At 40.8% G+C, this 25,009-nt stretch overlaps 1 protein-coding gene across 5 annotated transcripts in view; it reads right to left on the bottom strand.

Annotated features, from left to right (window-relative positions):
- tacc1 (transforming, acidic coiled-coil containing protein 1) overlaps window positions 1-25,009 on the bottom strand; it is a 112,163-nt gene that overhangs the window by 48,762 nt on the left and 38,392 nt on the right. For all 5 annotated transcript variants that reach the window (XM_039769228.1, XM_039769227.1, XM_039769226.1 and 2 more), the window contains exon 2: window positions 19,764-19,876. In XM_039769228.1, coding sequence (XP_039625162.1) covers window positions 19,764-19,876 — 113 coding nt within the window. The remainder of the gene's footprint in view (window positions 1-19,763; window positions 19,877-25,009) is intronic.

Below are 25,009 nucleotides of genomic sequence, written 5' to 3' on the forward strand. Positions count from 1 at the left end.
TAAAACTCAGACAGTTTACTGCTAACCTTTTCACCATTTTAGGTCATTCACTGCATTTCAACTGATTAAATTTAAGAAAAACTAGAAACACTGAGGTGTTCTAAATCTTTTGAACAGTAGTGTTTTCTAACTAGGATCTTGTCTGCTACCCAAACACTGCTTTTAACCGAGTCCTCACTCCCTTATACAATCCTCACCTACATATCTGGTACTTCTTTCTCTAAGCCTCCTCTCTATATCCCTTTCCCTAATTTTCATTGTGTGTGACATGAACTCCTTATTCCTAGTACTAACCATTCTTTTGGGACTCCCCAAATACTACCCTTGGGTTTTCTTCATTCACCAGCTTTTCAAAGCACCTCTAACATCTATTCTTGAGCCTATCATGCTTATTTAAGACAACACCCTGCTAATTTTACATCTGCTTTATCTGACTAAAATCCTTTCCAGGCTTGATCCTACACTTCACTGCTATACAAATCATTCAAACTTTGCTAAATTAAATCTGCTCAGTTTTCCCCACCTATTCACCTATTTCTATTCCAGAAGAGATATTGATCAGTCTTGGGAACTATAAAAACATTTTAAAGTCCCCTCCTTCTAAAGATCCTAGAGTACAATGGGAAAAGGATCTCATACTCAAAATTTCAGAAATGGGAGTGGAAGGTAGCCACGCACAGAAAGAATTCACTCTAGCTCCATATGTGCAAAACATTCAATTATTCAACTTAAAATCTTTTATCAAGCATATCTAACTCATTTGAAATTGTCCAGGGTGTTTCCAGGGCAAGATCCAACCTGTGAACATTGCAATCGAGCCCCAGCTTTACTGGGCCACATTAACATCGTTCTGGATGAACATTTTAATCCCTCCTAATCCATTAACAGCTGTATTTGGTGTACTTTCAGATGGGCTTGAAGTGGAGAAGGACAAACAAATTGTAATTGCCTTTACTTCACTACTAGCATGTAGACTTGTCTTGCTCAGCTGGAAGAATCCTCACCCACCTCTTCTAAGTCAGTGGATAACTGATGCTATATACTGTTTGAAATTATAAAATATCAACTTCTCACTTAGAGGATCTGTTCAATACTTTTTTAGAACCTGGAAGGACCTACTCAATACTATTTTAGAATAAGCATTTATATTGGGGGAAAAGACTCTTTACTTTCTCTCTTTACTACTCTTAACAGTTTTGCTCTGGTTGTTGGGCTTCCTCATTTCTCAAGGGTGGGGGCTGATTTGATTTTAGTTTTAAGTTTGACTTGATTGTATGGAATGTTATATGCTTTTAATAAATTCAATAAAAATAAAAAAAAAATTCTCCACAATTATTCATTTTATTTTGCAGGTAGTGGGCGACAACATTTTTCTCAGTAAATATATTTCTAATGGAGCTTCATCTCCTTCTTTTGGCTGGTCCCGTTAGAGGTTGCCACAGCGAATTATCTTTACTTATCATATCTTATCATATTATCATATCTTCCTGTCCTCTGCATCTTGCTATTACCTGCATGTCCTCTCTCACTACATTAATAAACCTTCTATTAGATTTGGCCTTCCTCATTTCCTCTTGCCTGGAAGCTCTATCCTTAACATCCTTCTCCCAGTATACCCAGCATCTCTCCTCTGCACATGTCCAAACCAGCGCAATCTCACCTCTCTGACCTCTCTCCCAGCTGTCCAACCTGAGCTGACTCTCTAATGTATTCATTTCTAATCCTGTCCATCCTCATCACTCCCCGTACAAATCTTAGCATCTTTAAATCTGCCACCCCCAACTCTGTCTCCTGCTTTCTGGTCAGTGCCACCGTCTCCAACCCATATCACATAGCTGGTCTCACTACTGTCCTGTAGACCTTCCCTTTCACTCTTGTTGATACCCGTCTGTCACAAATTACTCCTGACACTCTTCTCCATCCATTCCACCCTGTCTCTCTTTTTCAGCTGTCTTCAACAATCCTCATTACTCTGTGCTGTTGATCCCAAGTATTTAAACTCATACACCTTCACCAACTCTACTCTCTGCATCCTCACCATTCCACTGGCCTCCCTCTCAATTACACACATGTATTTTGGGTTTTTCCTACTGACCTTCATTCCTCTCCTCTCTAGGGCATATCCCCTCCTCTCCAGGGTCTCCTCAGCCTGTTCACAATGTCATCAGCAAACATCATAGTCCAAGGGGACTCCTGTCTAATCTCGTCTGTCAAACTGTCCATCACCACTGAAAATAAGAAAGGGCTCAGAGCCGGTCCCCGATGAAATTCCTCCTCGACATTGAATGCATTTGTCACTCCAACCGCATACCTCATCACTGTCACACTTCCCTCATACATATACTGTACAAATCTCACATACAGTACTTCTCTACCACTCCCAACTTCCTCATACAATACCACAACTCCTCTCGAGGCACCCTGTCATATGCTTTCTCCAGGTCCACAAAGACGCAATGCAACTCCTTCTGGCCTTCTCTGTACTTCTCCATCAAAACCCTCGGAGCAAACATTGCATCTGTGGTGCTTTTTCTTGACATGAAACCATACTGCTGCTCACTAATCATCACCTCCCTTCTTCACCTAGTTTCCACTGTTTCTCATAACTTGATGCTGTGGCTCATCAATTTTATCCCCCTGTAGTTACAACATGCACATCCCCCTTATTCTTAAATGTTGGCACCAGTACACTTCTTCTCCACTCCTCAGGCATCCTCTCACTTTCCAAGATTCCATTAAACAATCTGGTTAAAAACTCCACTGCCATCTCTCCTAAACACCTCCACGCTTCCACAGGTATGTCATCTGGACCAATGGCCTTTCCATTCTTCATCTGCTTCATAGCTGTCCTTACTTCCTCCTTGCTAATGTGTTGCACTTCCTGATTTACTATCTTCCACATCATCCAACCTTCTCTCTCTCTCTCTCTCTCTCATTCTCTTCATTCATCAGCCTCTCAAAGTACTCTTTACATCTGCTCAACACACCCTCCTCACTTGTATGTTTCCATCTTTATCCTTTATCACCCTAACCTGCTGCACATCTTTCCCAGCTTGGTCTCTCTGTCTAACCAATCGGTACAGATCCTTTTCTCCCTTCTTAGTGTCCAATCTTTCATACAACTCATTATGTGCCTTTTCTTTAGCCTTCACCACCTCTAACTTCAACTTACACCTTATCTCCTTGTACTCTTGTATGCTTTCTGCATCTCTTTGTATTTCCCCATTCCACCACCAAGTGTCCTATTCCTCCTTCCTCTGTCCAGATGTCACACCAAGCACCCTTCTTGCTGTCTCCCTTACTATTTCTGCTGTAGTTGCCCAGCTGTCTGGTAACTCTTCACTGCCTCCCAGTGCCTGTCTTCCCTCCTCCCAAAACTCAACCTGCAGTCTTCTTTTTCAACTTCCATTTGATCCTTGGCTCTGCCCCCACTCTCCTCCTCTTCTTGATCTTCAATGTCATCCTACAGACCACCATCCTATTCTGCCTAACTATACTTTCCCCTGCTAACACTTTCCAGTCTTCAATCTCCTTCAGATTGATTCTTCTTCATAGGTTATAATCTACCTGTGTGTATCTTCCTCCATTCTTGTATGTCACCCTATGTTCCTCCCTCTTCTTAAAATACATATTCACCACAGCCATGTCCATCCTTTTCACAAAATCCACTATCATCTGACCTTCTTCATTCCTCTTGTTGACACCATATCTACCCATCACCTCCTTGTCTCCTCTGTTCCCTTCACAAACATGTCCACTGAAATCCACTCCAATCACCATTTTCTATCCCTTGAGTTTACTGTCCATCACTTCATCCAACTCACTCCTGAAATCTTCTTTCTCATCCATTGTACACCCAACTTGCGGGGCATATGCACTAACAACATTCATCATCACACTTCCAATCTCCAGCTTTATAATTATTACCTTGTCTTTTCACCTCCAAAACACTCGTGACATACTGTTCCATCAGAATAACCCCTACCCCATTTCACATCCCATCCACACCATGATAGAACAATTTGAATCCACCTGGCCTTACTCCCCTTTCATTTAGTCTCTTGTACGCACAATATATCAGTCTTCCTTCTGTCCACCATATCGGCTAACTCTCTTCCCTTACCAGTCATACTACCAACATTCAAAGTTCCCACCCTCAATTCCACTCTCTTTACCTTCCTCCTCTCCTCCTGCCTATGGAGACATCTCCACCAAATCCACCCACACCCTTCTTCGGCCAACAGCAGCCCAATTTCTGCCAGCACCCTAGTAGTTAACAATACTGGTGACGGCTGTTGTTAACCCGGGCTTTGACTGATCTGGCATGGAAATTTGTACTGTTGTCTGCATATTGATCTGGCAAAATTTTACACCGGATGCCCTTTCCCTTTGGCTAGGTTATATTTCTAATGGGGCTGTTGACATTAAATTCACCAGATGTTGGCATCAACACAAGTAATCCACATATACAAAGAAATCAAAACAAATATGCCCATAAATTATGTGTAATAAAGTGGAATGACAAAGGGAACAAGTATTGAACATGCTTACTGAAATTTATTACAAAAAAAAAAGCCTTTGTTGGTAATGACAGCTTCGAGACGCCTCCTGTATGGAGAAACTAGGCCCCATTCTTCCACACTAAGGTTCCAGGGGCCTATTCTGTGAACTCCGATCTTCTGTTATTTCCATAGATTTTCAATTGTATTCAAGTTGGGTGACTGACTGGGCCATTCCAGCAGCTTTATTTTCTTTCTCTGAAACCAATTGAGAGTTGCCTTGGCTTTGTGTTTGGGATCATTGTTGTGCTAAAATGTCCACCATCGTTTCATCTTCAGCATCTTGGTAGATGGCAGCACATTCTTATCAAGAATGTCCCAGTACATTTCTCCATTCATCCTTCCTTCAATTATATGATATCTGCCAGTACCATATGCTGAAAAACAGCCCCACGCCATGATATTCCCATCTCCAAACTTTACTGTTGGTATGGTGTTTTTGGGGTGATGTGCAGTGCCATTTCTCCTCCAAAGATTGTACGTGCAATGACACCCAAAGACTTCAATTTTACTCTCATCTGACCAGACTATACTCTCCCAGTAATTCATTGGCTTGTCCAAATGTTGAGCTTCAACATACTTTTTCTTCAGCAGTGGTGTCCAGCGCGCGGTGAGTGTGCATAGACGCCAAGGCGGTTGAGTGCTTTACTTATTGTTTACTTTGAACCAAGTGTACCTGCTAATTCCAGGTGTTTCTGAAGCTCTCCGTGTGTAGTACTTTGCTCTTGGACAACTCTTCTGATTATTCACTTGTCTCCTCTGTCAGAAATCTTGCAAAGAGCACCTGGGGCCTCATGTATAACGCCGTGCATAGAACTCGCACTATAACATGGCGTAAGCACAAAAGCCGAAATGTGCTTACGCACAGAAAAATCCAGATGCAGGAATCTGTGCGTACTCCAACTTCCACGTTCTTCTGCTACATAAATCCCGATCAGCGTGAAAACTAACGCTCGTGCACGCGCATTATGTAACGCCCCAAATCCTCCCAGAATTACTCCTCTTTGAATATGCAAATCAATATAAATCGCCCTTAAGCGCAGCCTTCTGTGAAAAGACAATGGGAAAAGCACGGTGAAAATATAAGAATTTCAGCGAATACCAAGTGGCGGCAAAGGAAAAACATACTATTTGTTCATATAAGCCGTGGTATAATCAACAAAAGGAAGTTGATCGAGTGGCATAGCGTGTTGGAGAAACATGAAAGCTCACATCCACAAAATCTCACAGTGCCGGAAATAAAAAAGAAGTCGCATATCAAAGTCGCCGTGGAAAGCCGAGTTGTAAGTCCACTGTCTGAGTGTCATATGAAAGCTTATTAGGGTACAGAGAAAAAAGCCACACGGTGGGGAAAAAGCACGAAATGTCCACTTCAATCTCGACATTTCCACTTTAATCACGTAGTTTATTTTGTCATTAAAGTAGAACATCATAAAATTCATCTTAAAATTGTTTAATTAACCAGTTTCTAAAATCACATCATAATTAAAGTAGCACGTTAAATGCTTTGTTTTGTATTTGATTTTCTATGTGCTCTATGTGTGTGAATCACTACTTGCTTCTTAAACCGGCTCTCTTCCTCCAACTGGACACAGAGTCCATTACATTCGTGATATTACAGCTCTCTGAATAACTAAAATACTGAGATGTATACGTGATGTCATTTTCATGATGATAGGAGTTAAAGAACGTTTGTGCTCATGACACAAGCATTTAACTTTAGCCGAAATTTGTCGCTGCGTTTTTAGCTGTGTTGTTATTTTATCTTTCTGTTTTATATTCAATATATATTGGTGGCCCCAAGAGTCCTTGCTTTTCTTTCCCCAAGTAACCGATCGCCATACAATCAGCTCTGTAATAGACGTTAAGCCATCTGTAAGCTCAGCGCCGATTCTTCAAAACGTTTAAAGAACATTGAAATATCTTCGTAGTACATGTTTAATTAGTCTGTCCTTAAAGACACTCCCAGTGAAGAATATAGATTATTTAAATGAAGTTAAAGTTTTATCTGTATAATTTAACAAACATATTTTGCTGCATTTCACCTTAAAAATGATATCGTCATCATATGTAAATACGCGCTTTATAAAAAAGCTCAGGTTGTGCGATATTATAACTATAGTGCAAGTTTACAGTGGGGTGATTGTACTTATAAGTACAAACAGTTCTACAAGGAGCACTTGATTGGCTGCATTTAAAGTTCTTGGGATTAAACTGTTTTGAACCGCGAGGTCCGTACAGGAAAGGCTTTGAAACGTTTTGCCGTGGCTGAGACAGTGTGTCCTTAATGCCGTATACTGATAATTCTCTTTCCGATCAGCTGCTGCTGTGATTCACACTCAGATACAGTGATATAAATACTCCGAGTGGTGCAGTGAGAGAAATATGGAAAAGGATGATCCGCTGTGGCAACTCCTAACGGGAGGAGCTGAAAGAAGAAGAAGAAGAAGAAGAAGAAGAAGAAGTGAGAGTAACAACGCTAAAGCAGTTATGGCATTTGGAATACTATGGCTGTTCCCTGGACCATTATATTGTCACGAGTTAATTACAATCAGATGCATTACACTAATAAACAATATGCGGTTAGTTTCTGTGTATTTATAAAGCCGCGTCATGAAAATAATGAGTAATCACACAAGAACAGTAGCACTGCTTTGACGCTGGGTGCCGCCAGTTTGCAAAACCGAGCGGAGAACTTGCGTACGACAAGGCATGAGGTACCATGGAAAAGTGTGTGGCTTTACGCCAAGTGTAGGTTTTATACATCGCGATTTGAACGTGGAAAAGTTCTTACGCAACATTTCTGTGCGTACGCACCGTTTATACATGAGGCCCCTTGTCATGGCTGGTTTATGGTGAAATGATGTTCTTTCTACTTCAAGATTATGGCTCCAACGGTACTCACTAGAACATTCAGAAGTTTGTCTATAACCAATGCCATCAGAATGTTTTGCAACAATAAGGTTGAGAAGAGTCTTGAAAGGGTTCTTTGTGCACACAGATATTCCTGTTTTTCTGAAAGGCTACGTTTTCAAGGGCCAGCTTTATTAAAGCTGCAGTATTTGCATTAAGCAACAGTTTATGAATCACTTGCATGTCATGCTCACACACCAAGCACAAAAACATACTGATAATAAAAAAAAACACATGCAGTATATTTGTGTTTGTCTTTTGTTGGTATTGTACAGGTTGAGTATCTCTAATCTAAAATGCCAGGAACTAGAAATATTTCAGACATTTTAGGATTTTAGAATATTTGCATATACATAATGAAATATTTTGCGGACACCCTTGATCAAGAATGAAAATGCAGTCAAACCATTGTCACAGGAGGCTGGGGTCCTTACCCAGCCGGGACACCTGGAAGGACCAGGAGGTAGCATTTATGTCCTCCAGGTCACGAGGGGGCAACCTCCCTGTTTCAGGAGAGGGCCACGGGAGAAGAGCAAAGAGATTCCGTGGCCACCACCAGGGGGCGCTCCAAGCCTCATGGAGCCCGGGAAACGTTTACTTCCGCCACACCTGGGAAGATGGAAGAAGATACTTCCAGGGACGCTCAGAGTGCTTCCGGGTGCAAGGGCAGCACTTCTGCCACACCAGGGTTCCAAGGTGGGGATCCCTATAAATAAATATTTTGTGAGCTGCCCGGCAACTCAGTCTACCAAACACGCGGCGCATGGAAGCGGCCCGCACACGCACCATGGACATTCCGCGAATCGCCCAGGGGCCGCCAGCGGTTCAACAAAGCACCATCTCTCACCCACTTGGGGTGAGGAATGCTAGGCAAGGCAGGAGACCGGAGGATTCTCCAGCGTTTGCTGGCGCCGTGAAGATTGTGGTAAGCACATCCACTGACATGGCCGGTAGGAAGCTAGGAGCTCTGAGAGGCGGGATCCAAGAGGTGAGTCTCAGGCCCAGCAATAGGCGGCCCATGAGGGTCAGCCGTACAGGGCTCTGTATTGGTTTTGCAGGAGGGGACTGCCTGGATCCGCGTCGCCGGCTGGGGTGTGCTGATCCTGACAGCAAAGCCGGGACAGCAATGCTAGAAAAAAGGGATGATCCGTCACGCCTTGAGAAGCCGCAGCAGAGGTGCTGCAGCAAGTCTCACCGAACCATCGAGAAGTCCCTTCCCATGACAGGCGAGGGATTGGATGGTGTGTGCCGTGCTCCCGTTGATGATTGGTCGGCAGCGGGGCCAGCGTACATCCATCCTGAGCAGACGGAAGGCCCTGCGAAACCCGGGAGAAAGCTCCAGAGTACACAGCCGGTGAGTAGGACCGATCTAAAGGTAAGTCCTCCACCAGGTGATGCTTTGTTTGTGCTTGCAGCTCAAGACGACCCGGAGATTACCCTTCGGTTCGCAAAGTTGTTGCGGCAGGTGGAACACAACTTTCGAGTCTGCATAGATGAGCTGAAGGAGAAGGCGATCACGCCACTTCAGACGTTACGTCAAGGGGCAGAGCGGTGCGGTGCTGGAATCTTTGGCCAGAGGATCGTGTCGGTATGGGTAAGTGAAACCACTACCATATAGAGAAACGGAGAAGCGAGTGAATGTGTCCCGGTATCGTGTGGTTCCGGTGAACAAGTAGCCGCGTCTCCGTTAGTGGAGGCGACGCAGAGAGCTGATCGCGTGGAAGGGGTGGAGCAAAGACACTGGCTGATGAGTGCCGTGGGTCTTAGTACCCTATTGCCAGGGCCAGCATCAGTTTCCAGTCTCCACAAGGGTGCAGATGGCAAGGGGTCTCTTCCTTTCCCATAGGGAGACCCAAGCCATCAGAGTGCCCCAGAGGAAAAGGAAGAGTTGGAGGAGGGAAGCCAGCTCTTCCTACAAAGTGAGACGTGAGCCCGTGAGCTCACGTATCGTGACAGGCTGCACTCTGCGGTGGCAGAGGGAAGCCCCAAAGTCAGCGGGGATGACAGGAATACGAGCGGTCCCATTAGACAACCCGAAGACGGGAACACGGAGGACACGGAGCGGGTGCCGAGGTTTTGGCAGCCAGGGTGGCGGCCAAAGGGGGGAGCATTGGCCGTTTTATGGAATGGAAGACACCACATAGTGGCGTCAGGGCAACGGCTCTGCCCCTGTGTTAATTGTATCTCTTGTAGGGCCAGGCCCTGGACAACAGCGTTTTGAACCCGCTTCGTAGAAAGCCTACCCTTGCGGGACTGGCCGCTATGCCTGACGGATCTTCGCTGGCGGTGGGGCAGTGTCACAGGAGGCTGGGGTCCTTACCCAGCCGGGACGCCTGGAAGGACCGGGAGGTGGCATTTATGTCCTCCGGGCCACGAGGTGGCAACCGCCCTGAATCAGGAGAGGACCACAGGAGAGAAGCAAGGAGATTCCAACCCCTTGGGACCCGTGGTCACCGCCAGGGGGTGCTCCAAGCCTTATGAAGCCCGGGAAACATTTACTTCCGCCACACCCAGGAAGATGGAAAAAGATCCTTCCAGGAACGCTCGGTGTGCTTCCAGGTGCAAAGGCAGCGTTTCCACCACACCAGGAAGTGCTGCCGGAAGGACGTCATCAGGCTCCTGGAGTACATCTGGGGGGGTATAAAAGGGGCCACCTCCCTACAATCAGGGAGCTAGAGTCGGGAGTGGGAGCAGGACGAAGCTCCCATGAGGAGAGGAAAAGTGGCCATGGACATTGAAATAGAAGCCCGGAATAGGGGTAATTGGGGCTGGAGCAGTGTGTGCTGTGTGGGACTTGATTTGTGGATTAATAAACTTGTGCTTTTTATATAAAGATGTGGTCTCCATCTGGTGGTCTCTGGGCATGTCTCACACTATCTAAATGATGACTGATGCGTATAATAATTCATGCAACCTAGGCGTTATTATTGTAGTGACTTCTTCCCAGGAGGGATGGAAAAGAAGACACATAAGCCATACAGTGCAGTTAAAAAAATAACATTTTATTAGGATGGGAGGTTCAAAACAAGAGAGGTAGGGACAGTGACAGACAAAATTGGTTCAGAAGAAACAGCAAACTGGACTATGTACAGTCTTCTACACAGTTTGGGCTTTGAGGAACACTTTCACCAAGCTGTGTTGGTTTTCTTCATTGGAAGGGTTATTATAGATTGTCACTCACAACTTTCAACTTGTCATGCTATCATGTTCATCGATTTCACTTCACCACACCCTTCTTCTTTCTCATCCCTCTTTAGGCGAGTCTGGGATTTCTGCGCTTATTGCTTCAAGATGGGTACTTACACCCCGCCCACAGCTCCGGCTGATGGTCTGCTTCCACTGCATGCATAGTAGTCATAGCAGAATTGCTACATTATAATGTGCACTGACGTGACAAACATATTAAAACACAAAGTGATGAATATGATATATAGACCGATAGAAAAGCACCAATGCTGTATATTTGCACTGCACTAATGCTGTATATTTGCACTGTAGAACTTTTGTTTTTTTGTTGGTATCAGCTACCTATTGTCACTTCTCAAAGAACTGGCCGATAGATCACGAACATCTCAGCCAACCTTCACTCCATCATTTCCACTGTGCTGGTAGCCATTAACCAACCGACCAAGGAGTTACATTCAGTTTTCCTACAGTGTGGGTTTATAAACAAATATTTTTGCCAACATGAAAAGGCAACTAGCAGCAGTATCTGTTTTTCCTGGCAAAATCTAAGCAATTTAGCACCGCCTGTTGCATCACTGTGGTCCTCAATCTTGCAAAACACACTGATAAATTAATCAAGTATCCTTTCTTTATGGCACTTAATGATTTGTGATGTACTCCAACCCCCAGATTGTCAACTGTGTGTCTATGCTTCACGGGGGACAAATTTACAAGATGACTGAGATTTATACAGGTAAATTGAGTAGAAAGTCCTCACACCAGCTTTTATAAATCAAGATTCTTTTTGGTGCATGCACATTTTCATGCTTGAATTCAAGCAAAGTTTATAAAAGAAACCTCTAGTATGGAATTATCCACTAGTGACGTTATGTTGGTGCTTAAAAAGTTTCAGATTCTGGAGCATTTTGGATTTTGACATTTCGTTTTAGGGATACTCAACATATATTTTTGTCACTATTCTGAAAAGACATCCATCCATCCATTATCCAGCCCACTATATCCTAACTACTGGGTCACAGGGGTCTGCTGGAGCAAGTCTCAGCCTACACAGGGCACAAGGCAGGAAACAAACCCTGGGCAGGGCGCCAGCCCACAGAAGCTGAAGAGACACGTAAGTGAAAATTTCATTGTATTATGCACACATGGCAATAAAATTGAACTTGAACTTTAATTGCAGACATCTATACCTAATATGCTGAGAGTGTTCACTACAAGTGGCAGAAATCAGGGCAAAGTCCAAAGCCAACTCTTTGTCCCCTGGAACCTACCACTGGGAGGTATGTGACTTGGCACACACTCACCTACTGGGGGTGGTTTACCGCACTGAATAAAACCCTGAAGCACATCACGGCACGTTTTTATTGGCCTGGCATATATGAGGAGGTGTGCTGCTTTTGCAGGTCCTGCCTGCAATCGTACTTTCTCAATCGACTAATCATCCCTCCCAAACCTACCCACGCACACCCATGTTGCTTGCCGGCATGCTATGTCGCTCTATACTGTTTGAGTAATCATGGCGACAGCTGTACCGCATTTATCGGAAGGAGGTTCCTGCAACCATCAGGCAAAGCCAAAATTCTCCTCTGTGTGGGAGTATTTCACCCAAAAATATGACAAAATGGTTGACAGTTTATTATGTAAAAAACAGATGGTGTTCCACGGCAGCACCCGTTCAATGCATGAACACCTGAAAAGGAAGCACACTGGAAGTATACCACAGGACAAGGCAACAATAAACCCACTTGCATTTGCTTAGCTGTTCGACAATAGTTCTTTTAGTGTTGTGAGGCTAGTTAAGTTGAGAAATTCATACTAGTAGTGATTAGTGTTGGTAGGAAAGTTACAGCCGAAGTATTTTCTATGGATAGAACAGATAAATGCTCTGTTAAAAGCATTTGCCACCATTATCTCTCTCAAGTGCACTGAAGTACATTGATGTTGCAGTAAGATAATGCACTTGCTTGGTATATTTTGGCCTGAGTTACATTTTTTAATCTTTTCCAGATATTTATGTAAATGACAGCAACTTGTAACTCTTTAAGTGTTATCTTGTGGATCAGAAAGAAAAACACCTTCAGTCAAAACTGAGTAACAATAGCAACCTATACAAACAAGGACAGTGTTATTAAGTATTTTTTGGTATTTTCTTCAGTCATAGCTCAAGCTGACTCAGGAAGATGTATTTTATTTATGACTCAGGAAGATGTATTTTATTTAATCTATCACAGTTGACACAGTTAATCCAAACTGAGAGTTTGCAATATAGTGGTACATGCCATCCTGCCCACAGTGGAGTCACTGCGGAGAAGCTAGCTGGCTGTTGGAGAAGAAACACAATTTTTACTGAAGTTTAGATTGCTAAATGCACAGACCATACAGCTCAGCAAAATCTCTCTATTTTAATGTTGAAAAGGTATGAAAATAAGTATGCTTAAAGTGAAATGGTTCTGGGCTCTTTCCACGTTCTCTTGTATGTTGACGTAGACAGGCTGATAACTGATAAAGGGCAACGTGCAAGTTATACTGAATGCTACTTATGAAGAATTCTGCAGTGTTAAGGTTATCTTCCACTTTTTCACTTCCCTTCTTATGTCTGTATTTTATTAGCTTAACAAATTGCACAGGACTTTTGATGGATTGTTAATATGCACGCTAAACTTACAAGGTAACCTACTGATTATGATATGCAATACGCTGCTTTTGAAATAAGGGAAAAATTGATGACAAACACCTTGAATTTAAAATGAACATTTTTATATTTCATACAGTATGTGACAAATTGTCAAAATGAAAAATCAGATGTCCAGAACAGCTCTGCAAATAAATAATAAAAACACTTTGCTCTGAAACGTTTGGCCAAAATAATAACCAAATGTTTAAATGTGATGATGGCAATAACAAGCAAGGGGAATAATAAAACAAATCCAGTTGTTCAGATATTGCATATTCAGAACACATCACAACGCCATACCAAAATTGGCAGGGCAAAAATTGCTACTGATAAGTTTAATGCATAATTATTTAATGCTCTGTCACTACACAAGTATAGGACATTGATTTTGCCTCAGTCTTCAAGAGATATGAGTTGCTCATCTCCTGCAATATCATTACAGCTGGCATCATTTATACTTTACAATTACAGTAGAGTCTCACTTATCCTACCTTCGCTTATCCAACATTCCGTATTATCTGACGTCCCACCGCAAAAAAAATGCATCAATTGGCAACAATATAAAATATTGTATAAAAATAAATAAAGCAAATGAACCTGCACTTTACCTTTGAAAAGAATCATGGCTGGTGTGAGTGAGTTTCTAAACTCTTGTGGGATTCCATCCAACTGGACGACATGCAGAAGAGCATACCAAAGCAATCACAGTCACCCAGCGCGGTAGCAGTTCGCCATAAAGGCCAATCCGAAAAGATCACGGACATGCTATAAGCGCCTGCCATCGATGGGTAATACAAGGAACAAGGAACATTATAAATGCACAGGGCACAGTGTTACTTTCCTCCCGACTCTGCCTGACTGCTGTGTCTGTGTATAGAAGAATGGCAGATCCCGCTAAAATAAATAACCGTGCTGTTGCTGTTTCAAGCTGAATAAAGCTGGTGTTGCTAAAAGTACTGAGACTCAGTTTTGAGTTTTCAGGTGCAAGACGGGGACTCGCACGTCACAGCACAAACACACAAACACGCAGTCACAATGCTGTAGTAAACAGTATACGCTCGTACGGATGTTGACTATATGAGTGACGGAGTTAAGCCTCTAGAAACTGCAATTAATTACATTGAGCAACAAGAAGAAGCTACAGGAATCGACATAATGATGCTGCAAAGATGGCGAGACTTGACAGCGAAGAAACGGTACTCATCAGGAAAGCAAACTACGATCAAAAATGTCTTTAAATCATCATAGGACTGAACTTTTTAAGTACAGTACATACTGTATTTAACTCCAGACAATTCTGTAACTGTAAGTTCATTTTTTCGGTTAATTTATTCTGTTGTTTTGTTGTAAAACATGATTATTAGGTTCATAATGTGTAAAATTATAACATAGTTTGACGTTTAATAGGCTTTTTCTTAGCACCTGCCATTATCCAACATTTTCGCTTATCCGACGTTCTGCCGGCCCGTTTATGTCAGATAAGCGATACTCTACTGTAATACAAAAGCCACTTTATGCCAAATATGCCAAACAGTTACATTTATAATGTTTATGAATAACATCTATCTCAATTTATGATACATTTTTTTAAAATATATGTGTAATGAGATTTAAGAATGGATTTACAATCACAAATATTTGTGATCATTTATTTAAATTATAATAAAGCTAGGAAAGAAAATACATTTATTTCTGAGACATCATGTACTGTTCTAAATATACCTTACAAAAATGTATTTCCCCTCTCTTAGTAAAAAAAACACAGCAGCTTGGATGACTTCCTCCGAAGGAACAATACTTGTACACCACAGTTTGAAGCAGCTCTGACAAACAGTGTGCTCAACATGCTAATTAAAGACATAAGACCTCTGGCAATGGTAGAGGATGAGGAATTCCGGGCTATGATTAAAACTTTCCTGCCTGGCTATGTTCTCCCCAAATGCATCTGCTTCAATAGCACGATAGAAAAGAAATATGAGAACACATTCCAGAAAGTCAAACTTGTCACTTCTTCCAATAGCAGTGTTAGGCTGGGTTTATACTTCACACGACACGACTCGTGCTCCAACGGACGCTACTGCTACGCAAGCGTTGCACTGATTATACTTGCGTGCATACTTTACGTAAAGCTGGACGAGTCCATCAGGTGGCAGTGTGAAATATCATCAGTGAGAAAATGTTTGGCTTCGCTGTTTTGTGAATTGCCTGAAACATCCATTAAATTCCGAAGACACCTTGCCACAATATCTCTGAAAAGGATGTTTAATGATTACATCCATCAATCCGAGGATGCACCAATTTCAGCAAACATCAGGTGCGAGGCAGAAACAATCCCTGGACAGGGCATCAGCTCATCGCAAGATGAACACAAGCATACACATACACTAGTGTCATTTTAGCGTCACCAGATCCCCAAACCTTCATGTCTTTGGAAGGAAACTGGCGCACACTGTGGAAACCCACCAAAAAAACATGCAAACTCCAGGCAGGGAACACCAGGGACGTGACTCCCTGTGAGGCAGCAGCCCTACAAATCTGCCACTGTGCTGCCCCTGCATGTGTTATTATTAACAGTATTCATCATTTAAATGAAGTTAACAATTTATCTGTAAAATGTAACATACATACTTTAATGCACTTTCATCATGAAAGAGCTGGAATATCATGAATTTAATGAGTTTTATGTGGTGATTGCTGCTGCTGTAAGTTCAGGAGGAAGCCCCAGAAGCACATAGCGAACTGGGTCGGTTTTGAGATGACGTTTATGACAGTCTATGATAAAATAAATTACAAGATTAAAGCTAAAATTTCCACTTAAATCACAAAACAGATCTTTGACCTTACGTTCCAACTTGATCACATTGCACCCTCTGACTTTTTGCTGGTACTGCAACTTGCACACACATCATATTTATTTCTGATGACGTGCAATGAGGATGCATCAAATGAATGCTGGGAGTGCATGGCAGCCATGATGTGTGCTCGTACGCATTTTGAGTGTGAAGTATAAAACCGGCTCTAACTCTAACAACGGATGCATTGACAAGTATCGCTACAGAGGCATATCTGAGAATTATGTGCCATTTCATTAATGAGAATTGGGAGCTTTGCAGCTTTAGTTTGATGACTATGCATCTTGAACAATAACATACTGCTGAAAATACTTCAAACTGGATTGAAAGGGCAGCTGAACAGTTTGGGATTCCTACAAAGTAAAATTACGGCTAAGGTTCATGTTAATACTGCTAATGTGGTGGCAGAGCGTAGGGTTTTGGAAGAGAGGCAGTGATATCTTCAATTCACTGTGCTGACCACACTTTACAACTTGTAGTCAATCTAGCCTCAAAGAATCCCCAGATCATAGCATTGGAGCTGCTAGACGATTGGTAGAGTATTTCAAGAAGAGTGAACTTGCCAGCTCTGATCTCAAGACCAAGCAAAACCAATTGGGCACCCTTTAACATAAACTAAGCAACAGCACATATTACATGATCAATCGCTTGTTGGATCAGAGGTGCCAAGTTACAGCAACTCTTTCAGACCCAGACCTAGATCTTAAAGGTGAACAGTGGAGCCTGCTTGAGGAAGGACTCCTCAAGTCCACACAGAATGTAACCTTTGACACCACTTCTGTGCAGGCATTCGAGATGATGGTTTTGCAAAAAAAATATCAAAAGATGGGAACTGGAGATGAGTTATAGGGGAGATGCTACAAACATAAATGTAATTGCTGTGGCCCTTGAACCCAGACTCAGTAAGCTAAAATTTTTGTCTCCATACATATATACTTACAAATATATACACATACTAGGGGGGCAAGCCCCCCTGGCACCTTTGGCGCCCTACCCCCAGTTGCGGCCATTCTGCCACTTGCATCCTTTAAATAAATAATAATAACAGACTGGGACATTGGTTCATTAAAAGTTAGAGGGCAGTGTTTTGTCAGGCATCACACTGGTGTCCAGTCCCACAAAAGTGAGCTGTATTGTGACGGCACGTGCAGTACTATACAACATAGTACAGAAACAGACTGCATCAAGACATCAATGCAATAGCAATCCAAAGACACGTGAATGTTGTACTTATAATGTAGAGATTGGCATTACAACATTGATATTTATATGGTAAAATTATTATTTTTTTACAGTTTCAATAAGCATGTTTTGAATACCTTGCAGTTTTGCACATACGGCTGCCATCAATTCACACTGTATATTGGCGAGCATGATGGCACATTACTATCACCCTTTCCACACAGCTGCTTACACTTATTCTTACCTTTTAAAGAATGTTTTTGTGATTCTTCACTTTAGTCAGTAATACCTCAAGTTAACATTCACTGAAATTTTTGCCTTTCCAGTGTAAGCAAAATTTTTGTATGTAATGTAAACAAGGTTTTTTTTATACGAGACCCCTGATGTACAGACATACAAGAACTTTATAATTACACAGGGTCCACAGCTGAGAAATTAATGGCTGGTTTTTAAATCTCTATTATATAAAAAAATCTTTGGACAAGACTTTTTTCTGCCGCGAAGTGCAGGAAAAGGGGGGAAAAGAGGTTGGCGAGCGAAGTGAGAAGGGGGCAAAGACCCCTAGTAAATAAATAAATAATCGAATGGCAGGCTTAATCTCAGTGGGTTTGCGTGCTCGTGCAGGTGAGGGAGGATGGTGAGGTAATTGAGGCAAGATGCACCTGAGGGTGTGGTCTGTCTCAATTGGTTCATTGGTTGATTCTTATAAGGGGGAGCCAGCACAAGGAAAGCAAAAAAAAGGAAAAAAATGAGGAGAAAGATTTGCAAGAAAAGAACAGAATGATGGAAAGATGGGGGAGAAGACAGTAAATAGAGGAATCTAGTGTGAGCGGGAGAGAGAGTACAAGAAAAGGCAGGCACTGGGAGGAAGTCCCTCAGGAAAGCGCACGGGCAATGCTAGGGGGATTGAAGCAGGCCACCTCAGTCAAGAGATTTACGAGCTGGAGTGACTGAGGCGCTGCTCAGTTTGAGCGACTCTGTGTAAGTCCGGAAGAAAAACAACAGGAGCTGCATGGGTATTGGTAGGCTCAGTAAGACGTCCAGTGGGTGGAGCCATGGGCCGCAGGGTCAAAAGCCTGGCAGCAGAAATCGAAGTTTTGGTGTAGTGTGGTGCCAGGGCTCGAGCTTAAGGAGCAGCGCTAGAAGGTTGGCTGAACTGCCAATTGGAGCACTTCATTGGCTACAAGGACCTATTTTGGGTTAAGCTAAGGAGACATCGATTTTTAAAGGATTGCACTGGGGACTGAATTTTAAAGGACAGCTTCTTGCAGTATTTTAACCACACTTTTAGGGAATATTTATTTGTCTTGGTTTTAACCTCCAATGATCACTTTGTTTTATGGATTATTTATTCATGGAACATTTTTGCACTGCACTTTTTATTCATGGAACATATTTGCACTGCACTTTTTGTTTTGGACACTGTTTTGTTGGATTGGTTTCATAAAAGCACTTTAAGCACTTTATGCACCTACCCCTTGCTATGTCTGTGTGTTGTGTCCTCTTTACCTGGCTCATCCCATGGGTACATTATCAGCAGTAATGTGGTTCAAGAAGCTCGTTATTGCAACTGGGAGTGTGGAGCCAACTCAAACCATCACGGACCTTAATTTGACTCTTTACATTTACACTGTATAAACTTGTTAATTTCATTTTAAATATCACTTTCATACAGTTTAAATATTTAAATACAGGTGTCAAATTTTATACTATACAGCAAGGCCCTCACTGATACTTGAGAAATTTTGAAATGTCAATAATTCACCTAGCCTTGCGCCCTGTGTTGGCTGGGATTGGCTCCAGCAGACCCCCGTGATCCTGTAGTTAGGATATAGCGGGTTGGATAATGGTTGGATGGATGGAAAAAAATTTACCTAAATACTAGCGAAAATGCATATTGTGGTGCACTTGCATACTATAAAAGAAAATGTGCAAGTTATAAATTTGTTTAACTAAATTCCCTGCCAACTTGTTTTATGGCAAACTTCAGTTCAACAGGACAACTCAAACCAAAAGATCAGTTGAACAAGACAATGAATACACTGCTACGGGCAAAAACTCTAAATGGGTTGGAAAGCTGGTGCATGCCGAATTAATGCATTTTACTATTTAATTAAATTTTATCAAATTTAAGAAGGATATTTTCAGTACAAGCACTTTATATTTTTAAGAACATAAACACAAAAGTTATTTCACAGATGAGAAGTGTTAATATATCAAGCTCATGAATAACCATTGTTTTATCTAAGATGTATTCAAATTCAGACAAAAATTTGTTATGCAAATATTAAACAAGTAATGGAAAAAATTACATTTATTTGTAAACTATTGCAAATGCACATTTTCCTGCTGTTTCATGCTACGCATTTTTGTCAATCATCTGCCCCCTGGCCCACTAACCTGTGTTTTTAGAAGAGGGAATATCAAGTTCTTCTGCAGCCTGCAGTTCTTTCTGTGGGCCATGTACTGGTGTTTCAGCCTCAGGTGTCTCAAAGTTACCCTCTGAATCAGAACTGTTTTGAAAATTAAGAAAAAAATGGCAACAATGAGAGATATTCGCGCCTGCCATATTTATTATCCTCATAGTACTGTACATAAAAGATAATAAAACAAAATTCAGGCTTAGAAGAAAATCAAGATTTCATTATGTCTTCCTACTTTTTACATAGATGGAAAGAAAATTAGAGTACTAAAAGTAAAACTCATGCAAGATCAACATAGACAGGGCCTGGATCTATGATACTGACTATGGATTCTGTGGCAATATCACTAACTATTGCACAACAAATCTACAATGGCGAAAACTTATTTGATATTCCATTTCATATTTGCTATAAAAGGATTTCTATTTAAACTGGCAGTGTAGGAAAAATAATTATTAATAACTGTGAAAACAAAAATAATACATTTTACAAAGAATCTCTAACATAAATGTGAAGTTCTAAAGTATTCTTATTAAATTCTTAAGTTATATACTGTATTTCTGACTCTTTTAAAGAAACTCACATAACTGATAAAATCCATTTCTAATCCACACACACACACTTATATATATAATTATAAAATATATATAATGATATAAAATATTATACAATTATATAAAATGTATATATTTTTTCTTTAATAGACAGCTATTAAACTGGCTGGGAGTAGATGTGCACAGGGCACTGCCTCCCCAAGTATGGCTCCATGGGTGTTGGATTTTGTCAACAGCCTATTGAGTTTTGTGGACGCCGACAAGGGGAGTTGCAGATCCCTACTTTGGGTTTCCACCACTCCTGGGAATATTTCCAGATAGTGCTGATGCACCACCTGAAGTGCTCCCAGGCGCAGCATAAAAGGACTGCCTCACTTCATTCAAGAAGCCAGAGTTGGGTGGAAGGGAGGCAAAACTTGCTGGAGGAGGATTAGAGGCGAAAGAGAGAGATATTGAGAGAAAAAGAAAGAAGAAGCTGATGCTCCCCTTGGTGGCTAAAATATACATACATACACACACACATTATATATATATATATAATACATATATGTATATGTATTATACATATATATTATATATATGTATAATACATATACAGTCATATGAAAAAGAATGGAAACCCGTCTTAATTCTTTGGATTTTTATTTATCATTAGCTAAGCTTTTAAAGTAGCAACTTCCTTTTAATATATGACATGCCTTATGGAAAGTAGTATTTCAGCAGTGACATTAAGTTTATTGGATTAACAGAAAATATACAATGTGCACCATAACAAAATTAGACAGATGCATAAATTTGAGCACCCCGACAGAGATATTACATCAATACTTATTTGAGCCTCCTTTTGCATCTGTAACCATTCTCACAATCCTACGCATATATGCAGCTCCTGTATTTTTCTTGGCCTGCCAGACCTGGGTTTAACAGCAACTGTGCCTGTGGCCTACCATTTCCTGATTCCATTGCTTACAGTTGAAACTGACAGTTTAAACCTCTAAGACAGCTTTTTGTAGCCTTCCCCTAAACCATGATACTGAACAATCTTTGTTTTCAGATCTTTTGAGAGTTGCTTTGAGGATCCTATGCTGTCACTCTTCAGAGGAGAGTCAAAGGGAAGCACAACTTGCAACTGACCACCTTAAATACCTTTTCTCATGATTGGACACACCTGTCTATGAAGTTCAAGGCTGAACAAGCTAATCCAACCAATTTGGTGTTGTAAGTAATCACTATTGAGCAGTTACATGCATTCAAATCAGCAAAATGACGAGGGGACCCACGTTTTTGCAAAGCCAGTTTTTCACATTTGTATATATATATATATAACAAATAACATTCTATACATGTAAGTCAAGTTTAACAAAACTAGATTCAAAACAAATTGACCCCCACCCATGAGAAAGAGAGCTAGGTCAGCAGAGTAAAGCTAAGTAAATAAATAAATGAATAAAAATAAATAGAATCAAAAAAGAGAGGAGAGAATCCACTACCTCAATTTAAATGCTTATTCTAAAATGTTATTGATCAGATCCTGCTAAGTTTTGAAAATGTTTTGTACAAATCCTCTAAGTGAGAATTAGATTTTTTCCAGTTTGTGATAATAATATCCACTGACTTAAAAGAAGGGTTGAGTTAGCATTCTTCTAGTTAAGCAAGATGAGTCTACATCCCAATAGTGAAGTAAAGGCAATTACAGTTTATTTGTTTTTCTCTATTTTAAGCCCATCTGGAGGTACACCAAATACAACTATTAGTGGATTAGGATGGATTGTAACTTCAAGGCTGTCTAAAAGGCATTTAAAAATTTTTGTCCAAAATGAAATTAATTTGGTGCACACCCAAAACATGTGGCCCAATGAGACTGGACAGGTTGAATCTTGCCCTGGAAACATTTTGGACAATTTTAAATGAGACAGATGCTCTTGATATATAATTTTAACCTGAATAACTCTATGCCTTGAGCATATGGAGCTTGAGCGAATTCTGTGCATTGCTACCTTCCACTCCTTTGCTGAGATGTTGAGTGAGAGATCCTTTTCCCACTGTACTCTGGGATCTTTGAAAGGCAGGGACTTTAAAATGTTTTATATATTATGGAAATGTTGTCTGAGTCCTCAAGACTGATCATTATTTCTTCTGGAACAGAGGTGGGTGGGAGGTGAGGGAAATTGGGTAGGTTTTGTTTAACAAAGTTTCTAATTTGAAGGAAGTGAAAGAGATGTGCTGCTGGAAAGTTAAATTTACAGTGTAATTGTTCATCGGATGCGAAGACTTTTTCATGTACAGATCTCTAACTGATTTAATATTTAATAATTTCCAGACATTAAAAATTGGGTACATTTGAAAGAGTGGAAAACGATGGTTCTCATGCAGAGATGCCACAGATAATAGGTTCTCTACCGCGAAACACTTCCTACATTGGTTCCTTATTCTGAGTGAGTGAAGCACTATTGAGTTGTTAGTATATTGGTGAAGGAAGATGGCTTTTGCATAAATTTAACCTCAGGGATAGAAGGATATTTGGCTAATACATTCCTCACCATTTGTGGCACACTTTTTACTTATTTAACATAATGATGAGACAATGAAGATACAGCATTAGAGTTTTGATTTCCAAGCTTTAAAGAGTGTAAAACATTTAGAAACTGGAGACCTTTCACCAGGGCAGGATTAATTAAATAGACAACTGAACTTCCTGAAATGGCAGAACATATTAACAAATTATAAAAAGCAACTCTAATAATGCACAGACCTAGTGGCTGAAGGCAGACTGACAATCCTTTCAGCAGCTGTTGTTTACTCTCTGCTTTTAGCTGGAGGAAAACACATAGAGCTCTTAATGGCACATGATGAAGACAATGAAGAATACAACTATTAAAGCTAGCCAGAGGCTTTGGAGAAGGTTGACACAAATTTCTTGTTCTTAAGCAGACTAGGGATAAGGTACTGTTTGTTAAAGTAAAATAAAATTAGCCACAAAAAAGACTACAGTGTCACCTGTAAGAAAAGTGTTTGCTTCCTGTCTATATACTTCTGAATTGCATATTTGTCTCAGTGAATTTATTTAGACCTAGTTTAGACCAGACCTCCCCAATATTTGTTTAACAAAATCATCCCAGAATAAAAAGAAATGCCCAAAAACCTCAGGAAAAAGAAACTAGATCTCTACCAGTCCATGAAGGGCTACAAAACTATTTCAACGGCTCTGGGGTTCCACTGTTTGAACAAAAGTTCTGCATGTCCCCAGAAATAGTACTTGCAAAATAAAAATGTAGTCAGGAGCAAAACGGACTTTTTACAAGAGCTGGCAAGAGTAGGTGGAGATGCGATAGAACTTTGTTGTGAGCCACAGAGAGCGGGAATGAAAAAATTTGTACTATGCAAACCTTAGCCATATGCTCCAAAAGGAGAATATAGAGAGTAGAAATGTCAAAATGAATCAAACAGGAAAACGTACAATCTTCCAGGACAGTGACAGTGAAGCCTATAATGATATCTAGGGATCTAAAATATTCCCTCACCTTAAGGAAAAAAAACAAAAACACAATCATTTAACCATTGGGAAAACCCCGGGCAAATATATGATTGCTGTTGTAGAGCACTTTGTAAATCCACTGTTCACAAATTAGAACATAAGCACTTGTCTTTAGTTTGTTAAAAAACACAAGTGTTTTATGTATGGTTGAATTAAATGCACAGCTTTTTGCCTCCACAGTTCTGGGTACATCCGTCAAAAACACTACCAGACATGAGTCTGGTGTGCTTTGATGCATTAGGACTGGAACCTATTTCCATTATTTATGCAACCATCAATTCTTATGTACTGAACCCTGAGATCATTTAAAAATATTTTGCTATATCATACATGTGAACTATGCTAAACACTGACACAAACAATACCTCACTTGCAAGTGACAGGTGTCGACTTCATACTCCTAGTAATCAAACTTGATAATATTCATGGTTAACTTTTAACCTAGTATGAAATCATACATGTGGTGTTTTATAAATTGACACAAAAATATTTGAAAAAATAGTAATTATTCTGTATAAGGAATACCCAAGTGCTTTGCATCAATCAAAAAGTCCCAACCAAAAGATTTCAACCAATGCGCCGAACCCTCCCACCGATTGAGAGCTACAGGCTAAAAACCAGAAACAGCGTTACATCACTCTCCCGATTTTTCATGTATTCTTCCGTATTACTTCACAAAACAATACCAAATATCTACAAGTAAGACATCAGTACTTAAAGTAGATTATCCCTATCAAAGCAAGTACAAGCACATTATTGTATGATGCATCAATCATGAGATATCCTCCAAATACGAGGAGATGCAATGCCACTTTTGGCACATCCCACCTCACACTTCTGAGTCATGAGCTCAGACTCAATACATGTCAATATATGAGTATAACAAGACATACCTGAAAGGGGCACTATAGTCATGGTGCATCAAATTTTGCTCATTTTCCGGACAAATTGATTTGAGGTCAACTAAAACGCTCTTATAGCAAGGTTTTGCAGATTATCCCCAAAGACAGCAATAGAAGACCTGGCTGATTTTGAGTCTGACACAGAGAGCAGTTCAGAAGAATACTTTCCTGAATCAATAATGATTCACTGATTAATGTGCAATAAAATTGTTCTCAACCTAAACCCCTGTAA

Source organism: Polypterus senegalus, chromosome 11 (assembly GCF_016835505.1).
Source record: "Polypterus senegalus isolate Bchr_013 chromosome 11, ASM1683550v1, whole genome shotgun sequence".
Lineage (NCBI taxonomy): Eukaryota > Metazoa > Chordata > Cladistia > Polypteriformes > Polypteridae > Polypterus > Polypterus senegalus.